Below are 16,463 nucleotides of genomic sequence, written 5' to 3'. Positions count from 1 at the left end.
TTGGAGTTTTCACTTGAATTCTTAGTAAAAGTCCCAATGTGATCGATCCTACACAGTGCTTTCCTACCTTGGAAGAGACTTTACAGCAGCAATATGCTGTCCTAGCATCTGGCATTCTGATACGCACTGGATGGTAGATTTTAATGTCCCCGAGCTGGCAATATAGGTCTGTTTACCTTAGATGCATGAATAAGCAACACACACACACACACACACACACACACACACACACACACTCACACGGGTTTGGGGGTGTGATGACTGCATCCCCTCCTGAGATAACAGGAATGTGAGCCACTCTGTCATCCCCAAGATTACACTATGCTCTTATCTCGTCCTCTTTCCTTTCTGCTCTGAGAGGCAAGGATTACAGCAGACCAGCCTGCCTGCAGCTCTGACCCCCTGTGCTCCCGGCCGAAGGTGTCTTCACTGTCTTCTGTGTTTGACCTGAGGTGTCCCGGTTCCACCACCCGCATTCACGCCTCCTATCAAGTTCCACAGACTGTATTTCCAGCAGAAATTCCTGCCTGTGAGTGCAGATCAGACCAGGCGTCAGAAATAGGTTTTCTCTGCTTTACTTTGCGGCATGGAAGCCATTCTTTCTCAAAGGGAGCCACACAGGCAGATCGAACGGTGCTTCTGGGGATTGGCATTAGCCTTGGAGCATGGCAGGTTCAGTCAGAGCAAAACAGCATGAAATGCAACAACTCTATCATCCAAGGGGTAACTTCGGCTCCAGAATCTCACCCTCTTGTGAAGGTCCAACTGTGTATGTGTGTGTGTGTGTGTACACATGTTCATGTTGTACATCTGCCCACACATAAGATACACTAAAAATCCTGGGGAAAGTATTCTGATCATTTGAAAACTCAAAAGCAAGAACTTTAAAAAATGTAGTGTTTTAATATAAGACATTCCAAGGGAAGACGTGAAAGAAGAGAGAAAGGTATGTTTGATGACGCTAGACAACATCCATTTTAAACTCCTCTTACTTTAAGACAGGGGAGCAAACAGGTTAAATGTGTATCTGGTGACCTAAAGTGGGTTATCTGTCTCACCAGGAGGCCAGGGACTAAGAGATAGGCTCACTCCACCACCAAATCTAGACCAGGCTTTCATTTCTTTCTCCTTTCAACCTTGACTAAAACAAAGGCCAAGGGACATGTGGGGGTTCATTTTCCCATTGTTCTCTGGTGGGACAAACACTCAGGCAATTCGCAAAGGCCAGAGGGAAAAGCCTATCTGTGGCACCCTGAGGAGTGCAGAGTGCAGGGAATGGGAAAATAAACCAGTTCCATCACAAATCAGATGGAGCTTAGTCTCCCTTTTCCAGAATGCCCATGTCTGCAGACAGCCACGACAACTCTCCCAACACAAAGACACCGACTCACTCTCTCAGATCACCAGAGTAAAATTCACTCACCAGGGGCTGTTCCAACGGCCTTCCTGTGACTCCCGTCATCTGTGTTCCACCACAAAGCTCATGGTGGTGCCATCAAAGGAAGGGGGAGCGATGATCCGTGGCCCCAAGGGCTGTGAGGTGATGCTAATGACAGGCTTGCCGTGCAGCTGGGCGAAGCCCTTGGCCCCCACGAGCTGGGATGCAGCTGCTGGGGCTGAGGAGGAAGAGGAGGCAGGGGACTGACCAGAGGCCATGAAGTACGGGGCTTCAGTGAACGCTGCAGCAGTCTCTTTGTTGGGGGTCTCTGCTGCCACTGGGAGCTCACCGCCTCCCGCAGTGTGAGCAATAGGTGTGGCCTGCAGGGCATTGGGGGGCAGCACCGTGGGCAGAAATCCGGGATAGATCATATAGGTGGGCCCGTAGGCCCCAGGACTCAGGGCCAGAGGAGGTACAGGAAGGGACATGGGTGCCACTGGTTGTTGCTGGGAGGTCATGGGCACATCGACATATTGCCCTGTCTCGGGGTCAAACAATCTCCGGGTCATAGGTTGAACGGGCGTGTCCACCAGATAGTACTGGCCAGTGGTCACGTCGAGGAGCATCTTGCGCTGTGTCTGCTGAGGCTGCGGCTGCTGAAAGGGGTCTGTGGGGACTGCAGCTGGGCCTGCAGGTGCTGGGGCTGGCATTCCAGGAGGGGAGAAACAGAGGACCTGAGGCTGGGCCCCCTGGAGAGTAAAGGGCAATGCCTGCTGGTGGTAGACAGCTGTGGGAGTATGCTCAGGGCTCTGAGGCCCTGGCGGGGCAGCGACTGTTTCTCGGTGGTTGTCAGGTTTGGTACGCCAGGCTGGCCTACTGGTTCCACTGACGTGAGAGCCTTTGGAGTTATTGGGGACCTGACTGCGGGCACTCAGTGGAGGCAAGCTGCAAAGAGTGGCCGCTGAGGAGCTGGCAGGCCCTTCTCTGGAAGCCCCAGGCCTGCCAAGCAACTCCCCTGCAGCAGAACTGCCTTTGAGGGGGATGGTCAGGTAATTCTCACAGTCACTGTTGCCCTTCTCCAGGCTGACAGCAGTTTTCCTGCTGGGGACCTCATCAGGAGGTGCTCGGGTGGCTGGGGAGATCTTGAGGGATCTGAGGCCCTGCGATTTGAAACCCTTGGCTGTTGAAAGGCTCTCTGGAGAAGGCCCTTGTGGGAATTTGCCGGCAACCCCCCCAGTTTTTTGAGTGCTGCTGGCACTCACTGTGAACACATTCCGACTGCTGGGGAGCGGGGGCAGGGGCTGCAAAGGTTGGGGTCTTTCCACATCCTTGTGGACTGGGGGAATATAGAGAGACCGGGGCCTTTCTCTGGCCATGTTCTCAAAGGCAGCTGCCCGGGCAGACACACTCTCGGTGCTGCTGGGGTTAGAGTTTCTCCGCTGCAGACGCTCCATGGGGGCCCCTCTCAGGACCCCACCGCCTTTGTGTCCTGTGTCCCGTTCTTCCATCTGCCCCAACTGCTTGGCCGGCTTGTCTGGGTCTCCTTCAGGTCCCTCCACCCCTTCCCTCTCCTCACTGGCGATGAGTGACAGGACATGGCTGTCAGCCATCATGGGCAAAGGGTCGCTTTTACGCTTCCATTCATTCCTGTTGAAGCTATACAGCTCTTCCATGGACCTCACCGCAGCTGTGAGCTTCTCCAAGGCATTCCGGGCTGGCTTTGGCGCTTTCCCTTCCTCCTTGATGTCTTCCTCTTTGGGTTTCTCTGGGGTCCTCTGAGCAGACGCCTTGGAGACAATCTTAAGCACAGGCAGGTAAGAGCCCTGTTCAGATTTATTGGGGGCAATGGTGGCTACAGGCAGCCTGCCAGATGCCCTGTGAACCAAAACAGTCCCTTCTGGGGAGGAGTTCAAGACTCTACTGCCACTGCCCACTTTGCCCACACCTTCCCTGGGCTCTCGATCCACACTGTCTTCTCTTGGATTCACAACTGCCTGGCACATAATCACCATAGGGGACAAGGACCTAGATCCTCCCGTGGCAGCAGTCAGCTGCCTAGGCTTAGGCCCTGTCAACCCCTGCTCTGGGGTGACACTGCCCTTGTCACTGCTGTCCCCTGACCCTTTGATCAGTTTCCTGACATCCCTCACCTGGTGGAGAGGTCCTGGGGCCTTGGACTTGTCTCTAACATCTCTCACCTGGAACTGGGGCACTTTTTCCAGATTGTCCCCACCACGAAAGAGTTTCTGCTGGGTCCTGCTGTTGTCCTCAATGGTCTTGAAGAGGTTTGAGTTGCTGCCACTAGCCAGTTTGGGCGTGAGCAACTTGGCAATGTTGAAATCTGAGCTTGGCTGTTGTACACTTCCTAGGCGGATCTTGATTTCAGGTGCCTTGGGCCTGACCACTGCCATGGAGGTAGCCTGGGCAGCGGCAGGGTACTTGGTGGCCTGCTTCTCTGGCTGTTTGTCCTTGGGTGTCTGCTGGATGTTGGGAACGAAGAGGCGAGACATGATGGTGGACTTGCTGGCAGAGATCTCCCCAAGATCAGCTCTCCAGTCCCCACCTTTGGGGAGCTTTAGTTTCCCGATGGGAGCTTTCTCCTCCAGCTTCTCTGCCTCTTTCTCCTTCCACGTCCGGAAGGCACTGTTCTGACTCCGAAGGAAGATACCCTTCACAGTCTCCGAAGCACTCTTTTTAATTTCACACACTTCCGTGTGTCCATCAGAGAAATTTCGGCCGGGGCCTGTGTTGCTCTCTCGAGGAGTACTGGCTTTGAAAACGGGGGATTTAGAACCTACGACAGACCCTTCAGCTGCATCAGACACACTGACCACGGTGTACTCGGAACTAGCCTCTGAGTGCCGTGAGCTCTGCCTCTGCAGACCCCTCTCCCACGGCTTCTCGGCCCCGGGAGAGCCTTCTGTCTCCTTAGAGGTGCTGGGGGCGTTATGGTGAGACGTGTCAGTGACTTCTCCCCTCTCCATCTTGAACTCATGTTCTCGCTGCATCTTCTTGGAAATGACGTTTTTGAGCAGACTCGAAGCAAACTTGGACTTCTTCTGGGGGCCGTCACTGCGCGAGGCAGGCTTGCCGCCCTCGGATGTCTCTGACCCATCGTCCGTGTACACAGACCCCGGGCCTTTGTTAGAACCTTTGGTGACTCTGCTGGGCCCGGTGGCTGAGCTGGCTTTGCTGGCTTTACTCTCACTTCGTAGATTGAGGGGCTCCAGAAGGGTGACAACCCGGGAGCCAGTTTGGACCTGTTTCTGGAAGCACAGGGGTGTCTCCACATGTTTGATTTCTCCCTCAACTTTGCTGACCACAAACTCTAAGGCCTTGGTCTGGGACTTCTTGGCCTGGAGGTAGAGCTGGTCTGCAGGGGCTCGGGTGCCACTACCCTTCCTCAGACCTGCAGCCACAGAGGCGGCACTGCTCCTCAGCAGGCTCTGCTCCACTCTGGCCCCAACACCTCCACATTTTAAGTCCAGGAAGGTTGACCATCGTCCAAACCCCACTTCGGAGAGTGTGGTGGAGGATTCTCGGGAGCTGATGTTCAGAGCTTCAAAACAGGGGTAAGCAAGGCTCCGGAAGGCCCTGGAAGTTAGGCTTCTCACCTCTTTGTCTGCATCGTCCAGCTCACTCACTGCACTGGAGGCTCCGCTGGAGTAGTCCACCAGCTCCTTTGCCCGGATGGCCCCGCACCTGGTTTGCAGGCGAGCAGGGACGGCGATGAACTTCTTTGCATGGTCCTGAGCCACGGCTGCAGCCGAATTTTGCTTCTGTGAACTTGAATTGTGTTCAGCAGCTGTAGAGACTCGGAGGCTCATGTCGCCTTCATGCTTGGCAGCATAAATAATGTTTTGCTTTGCACGCACGTTGCTAGGCTCATTTATAGCCCGGGAAGTTGGCTTGATTGATAGGAGGATCTGGCTTGCTGTACTCCCACAGCTGCTTGCTGCAGTGGCCGGTGCTGCTAAGGCTGCCTCCCGGAGCTCCCGAACAGGCTCAGGTGGAGTGGCCGTGCCAGGTCCAGTGGGTGGGGGAACAGTGTCGCCGTCGGAGCGGCCACTGCCCACTTCTGTGCTGCTGGTGTCACGACCACTGCTGCCCGCACTAGGGCGAGCCAGGTCACTGCTGATGGGGCTGGGAGTCCGAGTGGTGTTGGTGCTCGGAGTGGTGCTGACGTAACAGCTGTTGTCATCGTCTTCTTCGGTGGTGATGTCTCCTGGGGTCTCGTCGCTGCCACCAAAGGAAGCATAGTCCACGAACGAGTAGATCACGTTGTTGTCCTCGAAGTCCCAGCGAGAAGCCAGCCCCACATCGAAATCCATGCCCTGTTCTACCTCACTCAGCTGGATCTCATGGGTGGTGATGTAGTGTGCTTCCTCATTTTTCGGGGGGTCCCTCTTGCCCTGGGACTTGGCAATCATGTCCTTGCACTCTGTTGCATCGCTGGCCCCTCCTCCTCTACCCTCCCTTGCTCCTGCGTCTTCCTCTGCTTCTTCTCGGTTGTGTTGTTGGCAGCTCATTTCCGGCTCACTCTCAAAGCCCAAGGATGAAGAGGAGGTGGCCAGGACCCCCAGTAACTTGGTGGGATCATCCATTTTGGAAAGGCCATCGTCTTCTGCTCTGTCCACCGGGGAGGAGGAGGAGGAGGAGGAGGAGGAAGATGAGAAGTCTTTCTCGCCAGCCCAGGAGCTGGGGCACTGGGAGGAAGCAGGACTCTTCTTGGGGGTCGAGGCCTCGCTGGCACGGCTGATGGGTTCATCCCAGGCTTTTGTCTTTGGGCTCTCGGAGGTCTGCTCCCTAGGACAGTGTTCCAGCAGCAGTTTCATAGTCTGGGGGCTCTCCTTTCGGACTCCAGCTGAAGCACACATCTCCACATACTTGGCTTCAGGCTGGGTAGAGTCTGAAGGCTCAGGAAGCGGCCGCAGCTGCTGCCGGGGCTCCTGGCTGTCTTGCGCTCGGCTCACCGGGTCCTCCGCAGGCGTCAGGCTGGTCTGAGAGTTCATGTCGGAAGTACCGCCTTCCATTCTGAGCCCTTGTCCAGGTTTCAGTGACAAGAAGAGGCAGTGGTGAGCTCTGGGGCTGTCCTGGGTCCCCCTCTGGTCCTGGAGGGGCCGCAGAGTGGCCCGAAACAGTTTCCCACGTGCCTGGGCTGGCCCCAAAGCTGTAGGTACCACTGCTACAGCTGCCACCACCGCCCAGTGCTTCAGCCCCTGCGGTGGGGCCTCGGCAAGCCAGAGTGAGGTGGGAGGGCTCCCAAGAGCGGCAGCAGAGGTGGTCTGTAGCCAGGGGGCTGGGGCTCTGGCCGCGACTGTGGCCAGTGTCCTGCTGCGGAGGAGCTGTCCTGTCCAGTCGCTTGTCTGGCACCGTGCGTGGTTGGTGGTCTGAATGCCATCAGCCAGCGAAGAAGCAGCATCTGTAGGTCGACGTCGGGTCTGCCAGAAATGAAGGGAAAGCATGTGTCTTGTGCAGCCTTGTCGCTTTCCTGGATGGGGAGGTAGAGGGTCACGTCATTCCAGAAATATTTTTAGTGTCCATTCCCTAGTCACACCGAAACTACACTTGAGGGTAAAAGGAAGAGGCTGTGAAGAGATGAGGAGAGGAGGTGGGGTGGGAGAGGAATGTGGCTTCTGATTCAAGTCTGCCAAATGTTCATTGTAATCTGTTTTAGAGTCGTCTAGCAAGTACACAATTACCCTTCGCTGACTGCCATCTTTCTCTCCCCAGTCTCTGATTAAATGAATTCTCTCTCCTTGTTCAAAATTCAAATTTTGCACTACACTTCAAATCAATTAAGGAAACTCCAGAAATATCTTGCGTCCCCCTTGTGCATATGGTAATTTTATATTTGCCTCATTTGCATACTCTTTCTCTCTTTCGAGAGCGAAATCGGATGAGTGATGGTAATAAAAGTTTTCATAGGACGAGAATTTTTTCCATCCTCCTTTCCTTTGGCCAAACTTATACTCCGTGGGACATAACCTATTTGTTTGGGGTGGGGAGCGGGGTGGGGACCCTTCTAGGAGCCTTACTGTGTTGATTCAAAGCTGAAAGCGGGAATTTTCAGAGATCTAAAAACTCCTTAAATAAACTTTGAGCTATAGGCACTCTGAAGAAACACAGGAGGGCAATATGGACACTATTTTAAATCCCTACAGTATCTATTCAAGCTCAAAACCGTTCCTAAACTTGTAAACCCACGACAAGACAATAAGCCCCGTTAAATATAGCCTGAGCAGCAGCTCAGCGGTTGGGTTGCCCTGGCTGTATGCCAGGCCTGCAGGGCACAGAATCAAAACACAGGAAAGAGCAACGAATGTGCTTACCCTTCATGAGTACAGTTCGGCTTGGAGGGAGGTTCAGAGAGGAAATGTGAGCTGCTGGCATGCCCCATGAAATACAGCCAAAATCCCAGTTCATCAGCTCTGAGATACATCCATTCCAAACAAGTCAAGTGTTGTGCAGGCAGATTTGCCAAGGCAACCCAACACAGGGGTCTGTGCTAGCAAGCTTTGGGGCAATTCACTGGGCCCAGTCCCTGGAGAACCATGACTTGGTTTTGATGAGATCTGGCCCTCATCACCTGCCAGGCCCGGTTCCACCACTATACATAGTCTGTGTGTCACTTATGCCGATTGGATAAAGCCCTATTTTAAACATCCACATTTGTGGAAAACGAAAATAACACCATCAAGCATCCCCTTTTGACATGAATGCCACCCCCACACTGAAAAGTGTTCCTTCCTCTGAGTAGGCTTGCGGGTAGGTGGGAAGCAGGCCCCCTAACAACTGCAGCTTCTGCCTTCTCTCCCTGTTGGGATGCAATTATTGTCCCTGGACAAACCCTCCTGCCTCTCCACTGCCACTAAACATGGTCAGGAGGGCCTGAAAGCAGCAAGAATAAAATTATGAATATGAAGCTATAACTCACAGTGAGGAGAAAGAAAAAGAAATGCCTTCCAAGTATCAGTTTCTTAATTATTGAGTACAATAACTAGGGACATTTTAGTTTGTGCATCTCTCTTTCTCTCTCTCTCTCTCTCTCTCTCTCTCTCTCTCTCTCTATATATATATATATATATATATATATATATATATATATATATATATATATTTGGTTTTTTGAGATAAGAGCTCTGGCATCCTCAAACTCTCTCTGTAGACCAGGCTGAGCCTGCCTCTGCCTCCCCTGTGCTGGGATTAAATGTGTGTACCACACTGTGGGGCAACTTGTGAATATAGTAATTATTGAATCCTGTCTAGAACCTAATGAGCTAAGCACAGTTACTGTACTGATTTTATAGATGGGGAAACTGAGACACAGAGATCAGTCAGAATTCAACCGGCCAGCTATTTAATCTGCATGACCACAAATAAGCCACGTAGCTGTTTGAGTTTGGTTTTTTATTTCATATAATCAACCCGAGAACATGTTATGGACTCAGGGGATTAAGGACCATGATCCTATTAATAAAATGGAATTAAATATAGTCACCTCTCAGGCAAGCAGAATTTTCAGCTCTCCATTTTGAATTTTCTTTGAGGCTGACCATACCTGAGCCAGTAAACCCTGAAGACAGTCCCAGGCACTGTGAGGCACGTGAACTTCACCACCGCTGAACAAGAGGTAGAGAGAACTTCTGCTCATCAGGCAATTCTAGTCTGAGGAGGAATAGTTCCAGGACTTTCATATGGCCCTGTCTATGACAACAGTACAACAGATTTTTCCTGAGTTTCTTCTTGTAGTTGGCAAAATATAAAACTGGAAGGTCTGGAGCACTGGGTATAAGTGAATTCCTAATTTCTTTTCTTTTCCTTCTTTTTTTTTGGACAGGGTTTGTAGACTAGGCTGGCCTTGAACTCAGAGATCCACCTGCCTCTGCCTCCTGAGTGCTGGGATTAAAGGCGTTCACCACCACTGCACAGCACAATTTCTTAATACCCAAAGTTCCTAAAATCTCCCTCCCGAGATCTACTTCCTCTTTGAGCACAGCCCTGGGCAAATCTCCCTAAGAATCAGACACAGCATAGTTCTAATGTGTGTACTTACCTTCAAGGTATCCGTGAGGCTCCTCTCTGCTTTCTAGTTAAACAATGCCAGTGTTGGTGGGGGGAGGGGAAGGGACAATTCCTTCATATAAAGTCAATTTCCAAAATGTTTTGGAATCTAAACCACGGATTCCTTTTAAAAATTAAACAAGCTAAAAATCTGCAGCAGGACTGACTATTCAAAGAAAAGAAACCTATAAATAGAAAAATAATGAGCAACTTTTGGGTAAAGAAGACAATTAAGAACTCCAAACTGTTGACCTTCTAGCATTTTTTAGAGTTCTGGGTCAGTTTCTGGTACTCTGAAAAGGGATGGTCTGAAATCTGTTGAATAGTTTGGAGTCATTGGCCACCACAGTGCCTTTTATTCTTTCATATGACTACAATCACTTTTTTACAGATGAACTCAGTGATTGCCTACCTGATCTCAAGTCTTGAGCAATTGACGGTGACTAATATTGCCAGTATTAACCCATGCTAAGTAGGCATGCTTGGTAAGCCAGGCAAGGTATGCCCTGTTGACAACTTTATATGGGAATTCGGAGATCAACAAAGGAAATGACTCAGCATCGTTATTTTTATCTCCGTAGAGAAAGTTTCTTAGCTTTCCCTGAAGGTTTTCTGAGATAGATCAGTGTATGTAAAACCTTAACATGATTTAAGAAATTGAATGAAGGCCAGATCACTCACCAGGTGATCTAAGGATATACTTATATTTAGGGTCTCCAGCTGTATCATAATATGATAATTAAACATGTCATTCAAGAGAAAAAAAAAACCAGTTTACTGAAGGTAGCTATAGGTTGGGAGTGAAGAAATGCTTTCTATTACACTTAGCCTCAGGTTAGATGCCAAACCTTAACCAAGCACAAATGTTCTTAGTTCCTCTTGGTACAGTGGGAAGGGAGGGAGGTGATGCCTTACATCTAGTTGAAGGTCTTTCCATGAAGATGTGGATAGCTCTCAGCACACACTTAGGTGAAGAAGGCTCTTCTGCTGGCTACTGCCTAAGACCCAGAGTGTGGCCAGCCCCTTCCTCCCAGGCCCAGAAGGGACACGTGGAAGTTAGCATGGGAAAGAAGGCACCTGCTGTCTTTTTTATCTTCCTGAAAATATTAGAAGGTGCCTAGTTGATTAGTTACTGAAATAAGTGCTTCACAATCATATGACTAAAATGTAATTATTATTTCCACTTTATGAGTTAAAAAAAAAAAAGTGAGGCTGAGTAAAACTTATGCCTTATATGGCTTTTCACAAATTTTCCCAATTGATAAATGCGTGACCCTGGTTAAAACCGGATTTGAGGTGGTTCCAGCCTACACTAAGTGGGTTAATTTAGCACTGAGTCTATGAGGTTGGGGGAGTGGTGTGCTGTCACAGAGCCATGCCCACTGCAGGCCAATTAAGCTGTTTCACAGCCTCAAGCCAGCTGCCTGCCCACAGGACTGGCTGGTCCAAAGATGTGGAGAGGCAGGATTAGAGAAGAAGACTATCCCTGTGAAGGGCAAAACAGCATGTACGGTGAGGATGAGTAAGTGAAGCAAAGCACGTCGTTGTAGCATGGAGCCACACACTCTAGAGGCAACCCCTTAGCTATGCCCTTAAAACTTGGAAGGACAGGAAGGGACAGTTCACCACCAGAAATAAACCCTTACTAAACAACCCTTGAGCCTCCCTCCACACAAGCTCAGATAAGGAGCTGAGTGGTGTTTCACTTGGCCCCTTGGGCCAGGAGGCGTATCAGGGAGTCCATCTTCTCTGGCTGCCCCCCTCCTCTTCTTGACTTTTGAACCCTACTGGGCCTTCTGCACTCTCTTCCTCTGCTGATGGGCCTCCACGACCATGATTTGTGAGGTTAGACAATTGCATCCGTCTGGCCTTTCTCCTCAGGGATCTGTGGAGGTGTCAGAGTTTCAGATATGACCATACAAAGGACGATGCTCCCTTGAAGACCACCCTCAGGTGGAATCTCTCTATAACACTACTTAAAATAGCCTAACTCTAAATCTTGGTCCATCTCATCCATGACCTGTCTGTCATCCTAACTTGTATGTTATGTATCCAGAGAGAAGGAGGTGGCACGGGGTTTCCCCAGTCAGTGAGGGCAGGGCAGGGAAGATGTCTCCCTTGCCTTTCACAGGTTACAGTTAGAAGCAGGATATAACTAGCTAAGTCAACTGCTTGGGTGATCATATATGTCACATATTTCTGTAATTTTTAGGAAGCATTTTTTTTTCCTTCTAAATCATGATGTTGCATTTTGAGTCTTAAACTCTTGGTGGTTTTTTGTTTGTTTGTGGCTTTTTATTTTTTAATTTTTTTGTCTACTACAACAGTACTTAGAATGACCATGTCATATCTCACCAACCTGTATGTTACATTATTATCAAATTACCTTATATCTTGGTCACTGTTCTGTTACTGTGAAATACTAGTGGCCAAGGAAACTCTTATAAAAGAAAACATTTACTTGGGGACTTGCTTAAACTTACAGATTTTAGTCCAATATCATCATGGCAGCGAGTATGGTGGCAGGCATGAGTGGTTCCGGAGAGGTAGCTGAGAGCTACATCCTGACCCCAAAGCAGAGAGAGAGAGAGAGAGAGAGAGAGAGAGAGAGAGAGAGAGAGAGAGAGAGAGAGAGAGAGAGAGAGAAAGAGAGACAGAGACAGAGACAGAGACAGAGAGACTGAGACAGAGACTGGGCCTGGCATGAGCTTTTGAAGCCCCAAAGCCCACCCTCAGTGACACACTTCCTTCCAAAAAGGCCACACCTCCTAATCCTTCCAAACAGTTCCACTCTCTAGTGACTAAACACTCAAATATATGAGCCTGAGGGAGCCATTCTGATTCAAAATACCATGCCTTACAAATAATTGGAACTGATTTACTGGTCATCTTTCTCATTGGAATTCAAACCCTCTTCAAGCAGGATCATGTCTGATTTGTTTATTGTTTTTATTCTAACATCTAGAATAATATAAGTCTCATAAAAATGAAGCTTTTCATTCAAACTTTTCTGATATCCCCCCTTGATTCACTTCTCTCTCCCTCCCTCCCAGTGAAGGGTCTGGCACACTTTTGGAACAAAATACATCTTTGTTAACCCGCAAATGACTGAACAGTAGGGAATGAGCAAACACTAGTTTATCCTTCTTTATTGAGTCGATGGTTAAAAAGTTATTTAGGATAACTGGAGACAAACTACCAAAAATTATTTAGGGAGATCCTTACTAACTAAATAGCTAAATGATTTATAAATAAAGCATTAAGGTGTTTTGGCCTGCACATAGTATTAATGCAGTTTTTTTTTTTTTTGGTTTTTTCGAGATTAATGCAGTTTTAAAAGCCACATTCAAAATCCTCAGAAATAAGACTCAAAAGTAGCAAAGATCACCCCTTTATTTTGCCTGCCTTCTAAACTTCCTTAATGACAACAAAATGTTTAAGATAAAATAAAATTCTAAATATGTAGTTATCATTATAAATTAAAACTCACTTTAAAAAGTAATACAAATTAAAAATCACAATTAAAGGTGGTGGTGGTGCATGCCTTTAATCCCAGCACTCCAGAGGCAGAGGCAGGTGACTCTCTGCAAGTTCAAGGCCAACCTGGTCTACAGAGCAAGTTCCAGGACAGCCAGGGCTATATAGAGAAACTCTGCCTCTAAAAACCAAAACCAAATCAACCAACCAACCTACCAACCAAACAATCAAACAAACAAAAGACCCCACTAAATCCTAAATTTTAAAATTAAACTCAACAGTTGAGTCAAATCCAGAATAGACATCTTCAGGTTGTTCTTACCTTTCATGAAATCAATCTCTGCCTCCAACAAAATTCTTTGCCATCTGTTCATCAGCCTGTATATTAAGTAAGAGCCTCCAAGTCAAGTGATGTCACCGAAGACATCACCTTTGAAAGGCCAGGGGTCATTCACCAATAAAGACTTTCCTGTGAGCTCAGAACACCGACTACTTTCTGCCAGCAGCTGTGAGTGGGGAGGGCTGCCAGGAGGGCTGCCTTTCGCTGCTGAGCTTAATGGGATTACAAAGGAAGAAGAAATCAGCCAGATACATTTCAAGCCAACAGACCCTTCGTGTATTTACAGCATGTTTTCCTAGTAACCGTTTATTTTGCTGAAAAGGTTTAAATAAAAACCTCCAGAGTCCCTTTTAAGATGGTTTCACATTCCCTACTCAGACACCTGCCTGATTTTGATGTGCTACTATTTTAGTATGTCCTGAAATCATGTGCGCCCTTCTATAAGACTCAAGTTGGTGTCTGTATGTTGACCATCCATACAGCCTCTTGGAATAGAAATTGGCGCAGAAGATTTTTCTGTCTACTAATGTAGAGAAACACAGGCAGGAAAACCATTTTATCCAGACTCATACAACTCAATATCCCATGTTAGTACCAATTTGGGATATGTTCTCCTAGTTGGTGGTCTTCCTTGGATTTCCCCTAAATGTCTTAGTGTAACTAAACAAGCTCTGAGACTCCAATCCTAAGACGTATTAGATAGAAGGACACACTCTGGGCCCACTCATACTTCTCTCTTGTCTTTATTCCTGGAGAACCCCACTGAATTACAATCATGTCTAGATCAGTACTTGGGGACTGGAAAAAACATCTGTGTCATGGGCTTTCTCACTCAGTGGGTCCCAGGCTGGACACTGGTCAGGCCTATGAGACATAGCTCAACACAAAAAGAAACTGGAGCCAAAATCATCTTTGAAAACCATTTGAATCACCTGTACACCCCATTTCAGGATATTGAGGATACAACCCTGCATAGAATGAATGTCCATAATTATGCACAAAATGAGAGAGTACATGGCTACTTGGGAAATAACACCTCTCAACATGTTCCCAGCTCCCCACCACAATGCTTCCATCTGTACCCATCACAGCCCTTAGGTTCAATAAGGATTTTGGCTTCATAGACAGGTCTATGTGTCGGAGCCTGACTTCAGTTAGAAGCCTTGCTCCCCCTCTGTGTTGGAAACGAGTCCATTTGGAATCAGTTGTGAACCTAAGGCTTGTTTCCAAGGACACTTCAGCCTTGATTAGACAACCAGAATCTGGGCCCAGCAACTTGTCTACAAAGGCAAATGGTGTTTGCTTTCCCAGTCAGAGTCCTAATCTTTTCGATTGCCTATTTGTTATTTGCTGACTTTCTTTTACAAAATGATTTGTTCATCTGGTTGATTGTGTGTGTGTGTGTGTGTGTGTGTGTGTGTGTGTGTGTGTGTGTGCGCGTGTGTTATTTAAAGGGGTCTTTAAAAGCCAGTAAATGGATTTTCTATTCCTTCTATCGTGGTATATAATTTAGATTATGCATAGTGGCCAAAATGAGCACCTTGCTTATGAACATATTTGGGCAGGAAGCATTAGGTTTTCCAGCTTCCAAGCAAAGTGCTACCCCTCTTAGGATGGCCTTCTCGACCACACACTTGTCCTTCTGCCGTGGCAGCTGCATCTTCTCAGTCCCCAGACTGGTGGGCCGCGCCGCCTTCAGCCCCCACTGCTGCTGGCATGAAGAAGACAATGCTGGGGACTTAACTGCACTCACTGTAGGGAGAGTAGGAACCGTCTTCGTTCACTGCGACTTGTCACAGACAGTGTAGAGCCTGCTTGGTGAGACCCCAGACAACCCTTTAAAATGGTAAAGAAGAGCTACTGAGATCTGTGGTGATATTTTATTTGTGCTTTAATAAATAAAGTTTGCCTGGAGATCAGAGGAAATAGCAAGCAATGTTAAGTAAACAAAGAAGTCAGGCAGCATAGCACACGCTCTTAATCCTATCACTTAGCAGGCAGGATCTCTGTGTGTTCAAGGCCACACTAGGGAACAAAGCCAAGCGTGTGACACACGCCTTTAATCCCAGTGCCAACCATAGAGTTCTGGAGGCCTGTACAGACAGGAAGTGACATAGCTGGCCAGGAAGAGGAAGTGATGTAGCTAGACAGAGAGCAAATCAGATGGCAGAACAGCAAGACATATAAGCCTGTGTAGACAGGAAGTCGCTCTCTTTGGAAGTTGCAGAGTTGGTGAGGTAAGGTTGGCTGGTGGCTTTCCCTATTTCCCTCATCTCTCCCAGGCTTTCACCCCTATATTTGGCTGTGTGTTTCTTATTTAATAAGACCATTTAGAAATTCGTCTACAGAGATCTGGATGGGAAGTAAAGGAGGTAACACATGTGAATTGCTTAAAGCAGTGCCAAGCATGCAATACGCCTCCTACTGCTGATCACAGCTATTGCTTCTCTTGCAGGTTTTGTGGCAATGGGTACCTGGGAGGAATTTGGATTGAATGCAGTTTTCTCAATTTACTCATCCAAAATATTCCAGAGAATAGAATTTACCTCTACTCCAAAGAGTAGAGTTTACCTCTAATCCTGGATTTGTGTGGAAACAGATTCAGCCAAGCCTTTCCGTTTTGTAGCCTTCAGGGAGGGGTGAGGTAGGCTTGTGGATTTTGTTGGGAGATTAGTAGAAATGTGCAGGAGGAATGACCCTGTGGGTCACTTAGCTCAATCCATATACCACAGGCACTGCAGTCAGAAGTACTTGTCTGTATTAGTGATAAGTAGATCGTTCCTCATTTGTCAAACTCTATAGAAAAAGGACAATAAGATCATGTGATCTGATCATCCTTAAGGGAATTGAATTCTGTGTAGATTTGAAAATTAGCCCTGCTCTTGAGATTTATCTAATCTGGGAAAATGCACAGGTCCTTAGTCAGAGAGGTGGTTGACATTTTTATAAAAAGGTTCAATAACTAAATAGTGTGTGCACTTTACCTCTTCAGCACCAAGTGACTTATCTGCAAATGGAGTAGTCAAGAGGAATATAACATGACTAAAATGAAATTATTACTGAAATTAGACTTCACTTGGCTCAATTGCATGTGAGAACAGACTCAAAAGACTACGTTCAATAGTCTTTTGAACCTGTTGTATAAAAAGACCGAGGAAGGAAGCCGAGAAAAGTGGTCTATTGTAAAGCTAAATAATCACTGCT

The 16,463-nt window shown here is 48.0% G+C and overlaps 1 protein-coding gene across 1 annotated transcript; it reads right to left on the bottom strand.

Moving 5' to 3' along the window:
• Positions 1-1,458: 1,458 nt before the first annotated feature.
• On the bottom strand, positions 1,459-6,843 carry C6H4orf54 (chromosome 6 C4orf54 homolog). Its single transcript, XM_059265026.1, has one exon. It carries the CDS (start codon positions 6,841-6,843, stop codon positions 1,459-1,461), a length of 5,385 nt encoding a protein of 1,794 aa, XP_059121009.1.
• Between the last annotated feature and the right edge of the window lie 9,620 nt (positions 6,844-16,463).

The sequence above is a fragment of the Peromyscus eremicus genome, chromosome 6, assembly GCF_949786415.1.
Source record: "Peromyscus eremicus chromosome 6, PerEre_H2_v1, whole genome shotgun sequence".
In the NCBI taxonomy this organism is placed as follows: Eukaryota; Metazoa; Chordata; class Mammalia; order Rodentia; family Cricetidae; genus Peromyscus; species Peromyscus eremicus.
Note: the sequence above shows the minus strand (reverse complement) of the source record. Positions and strands in the feature narration are given on the sequence as shown.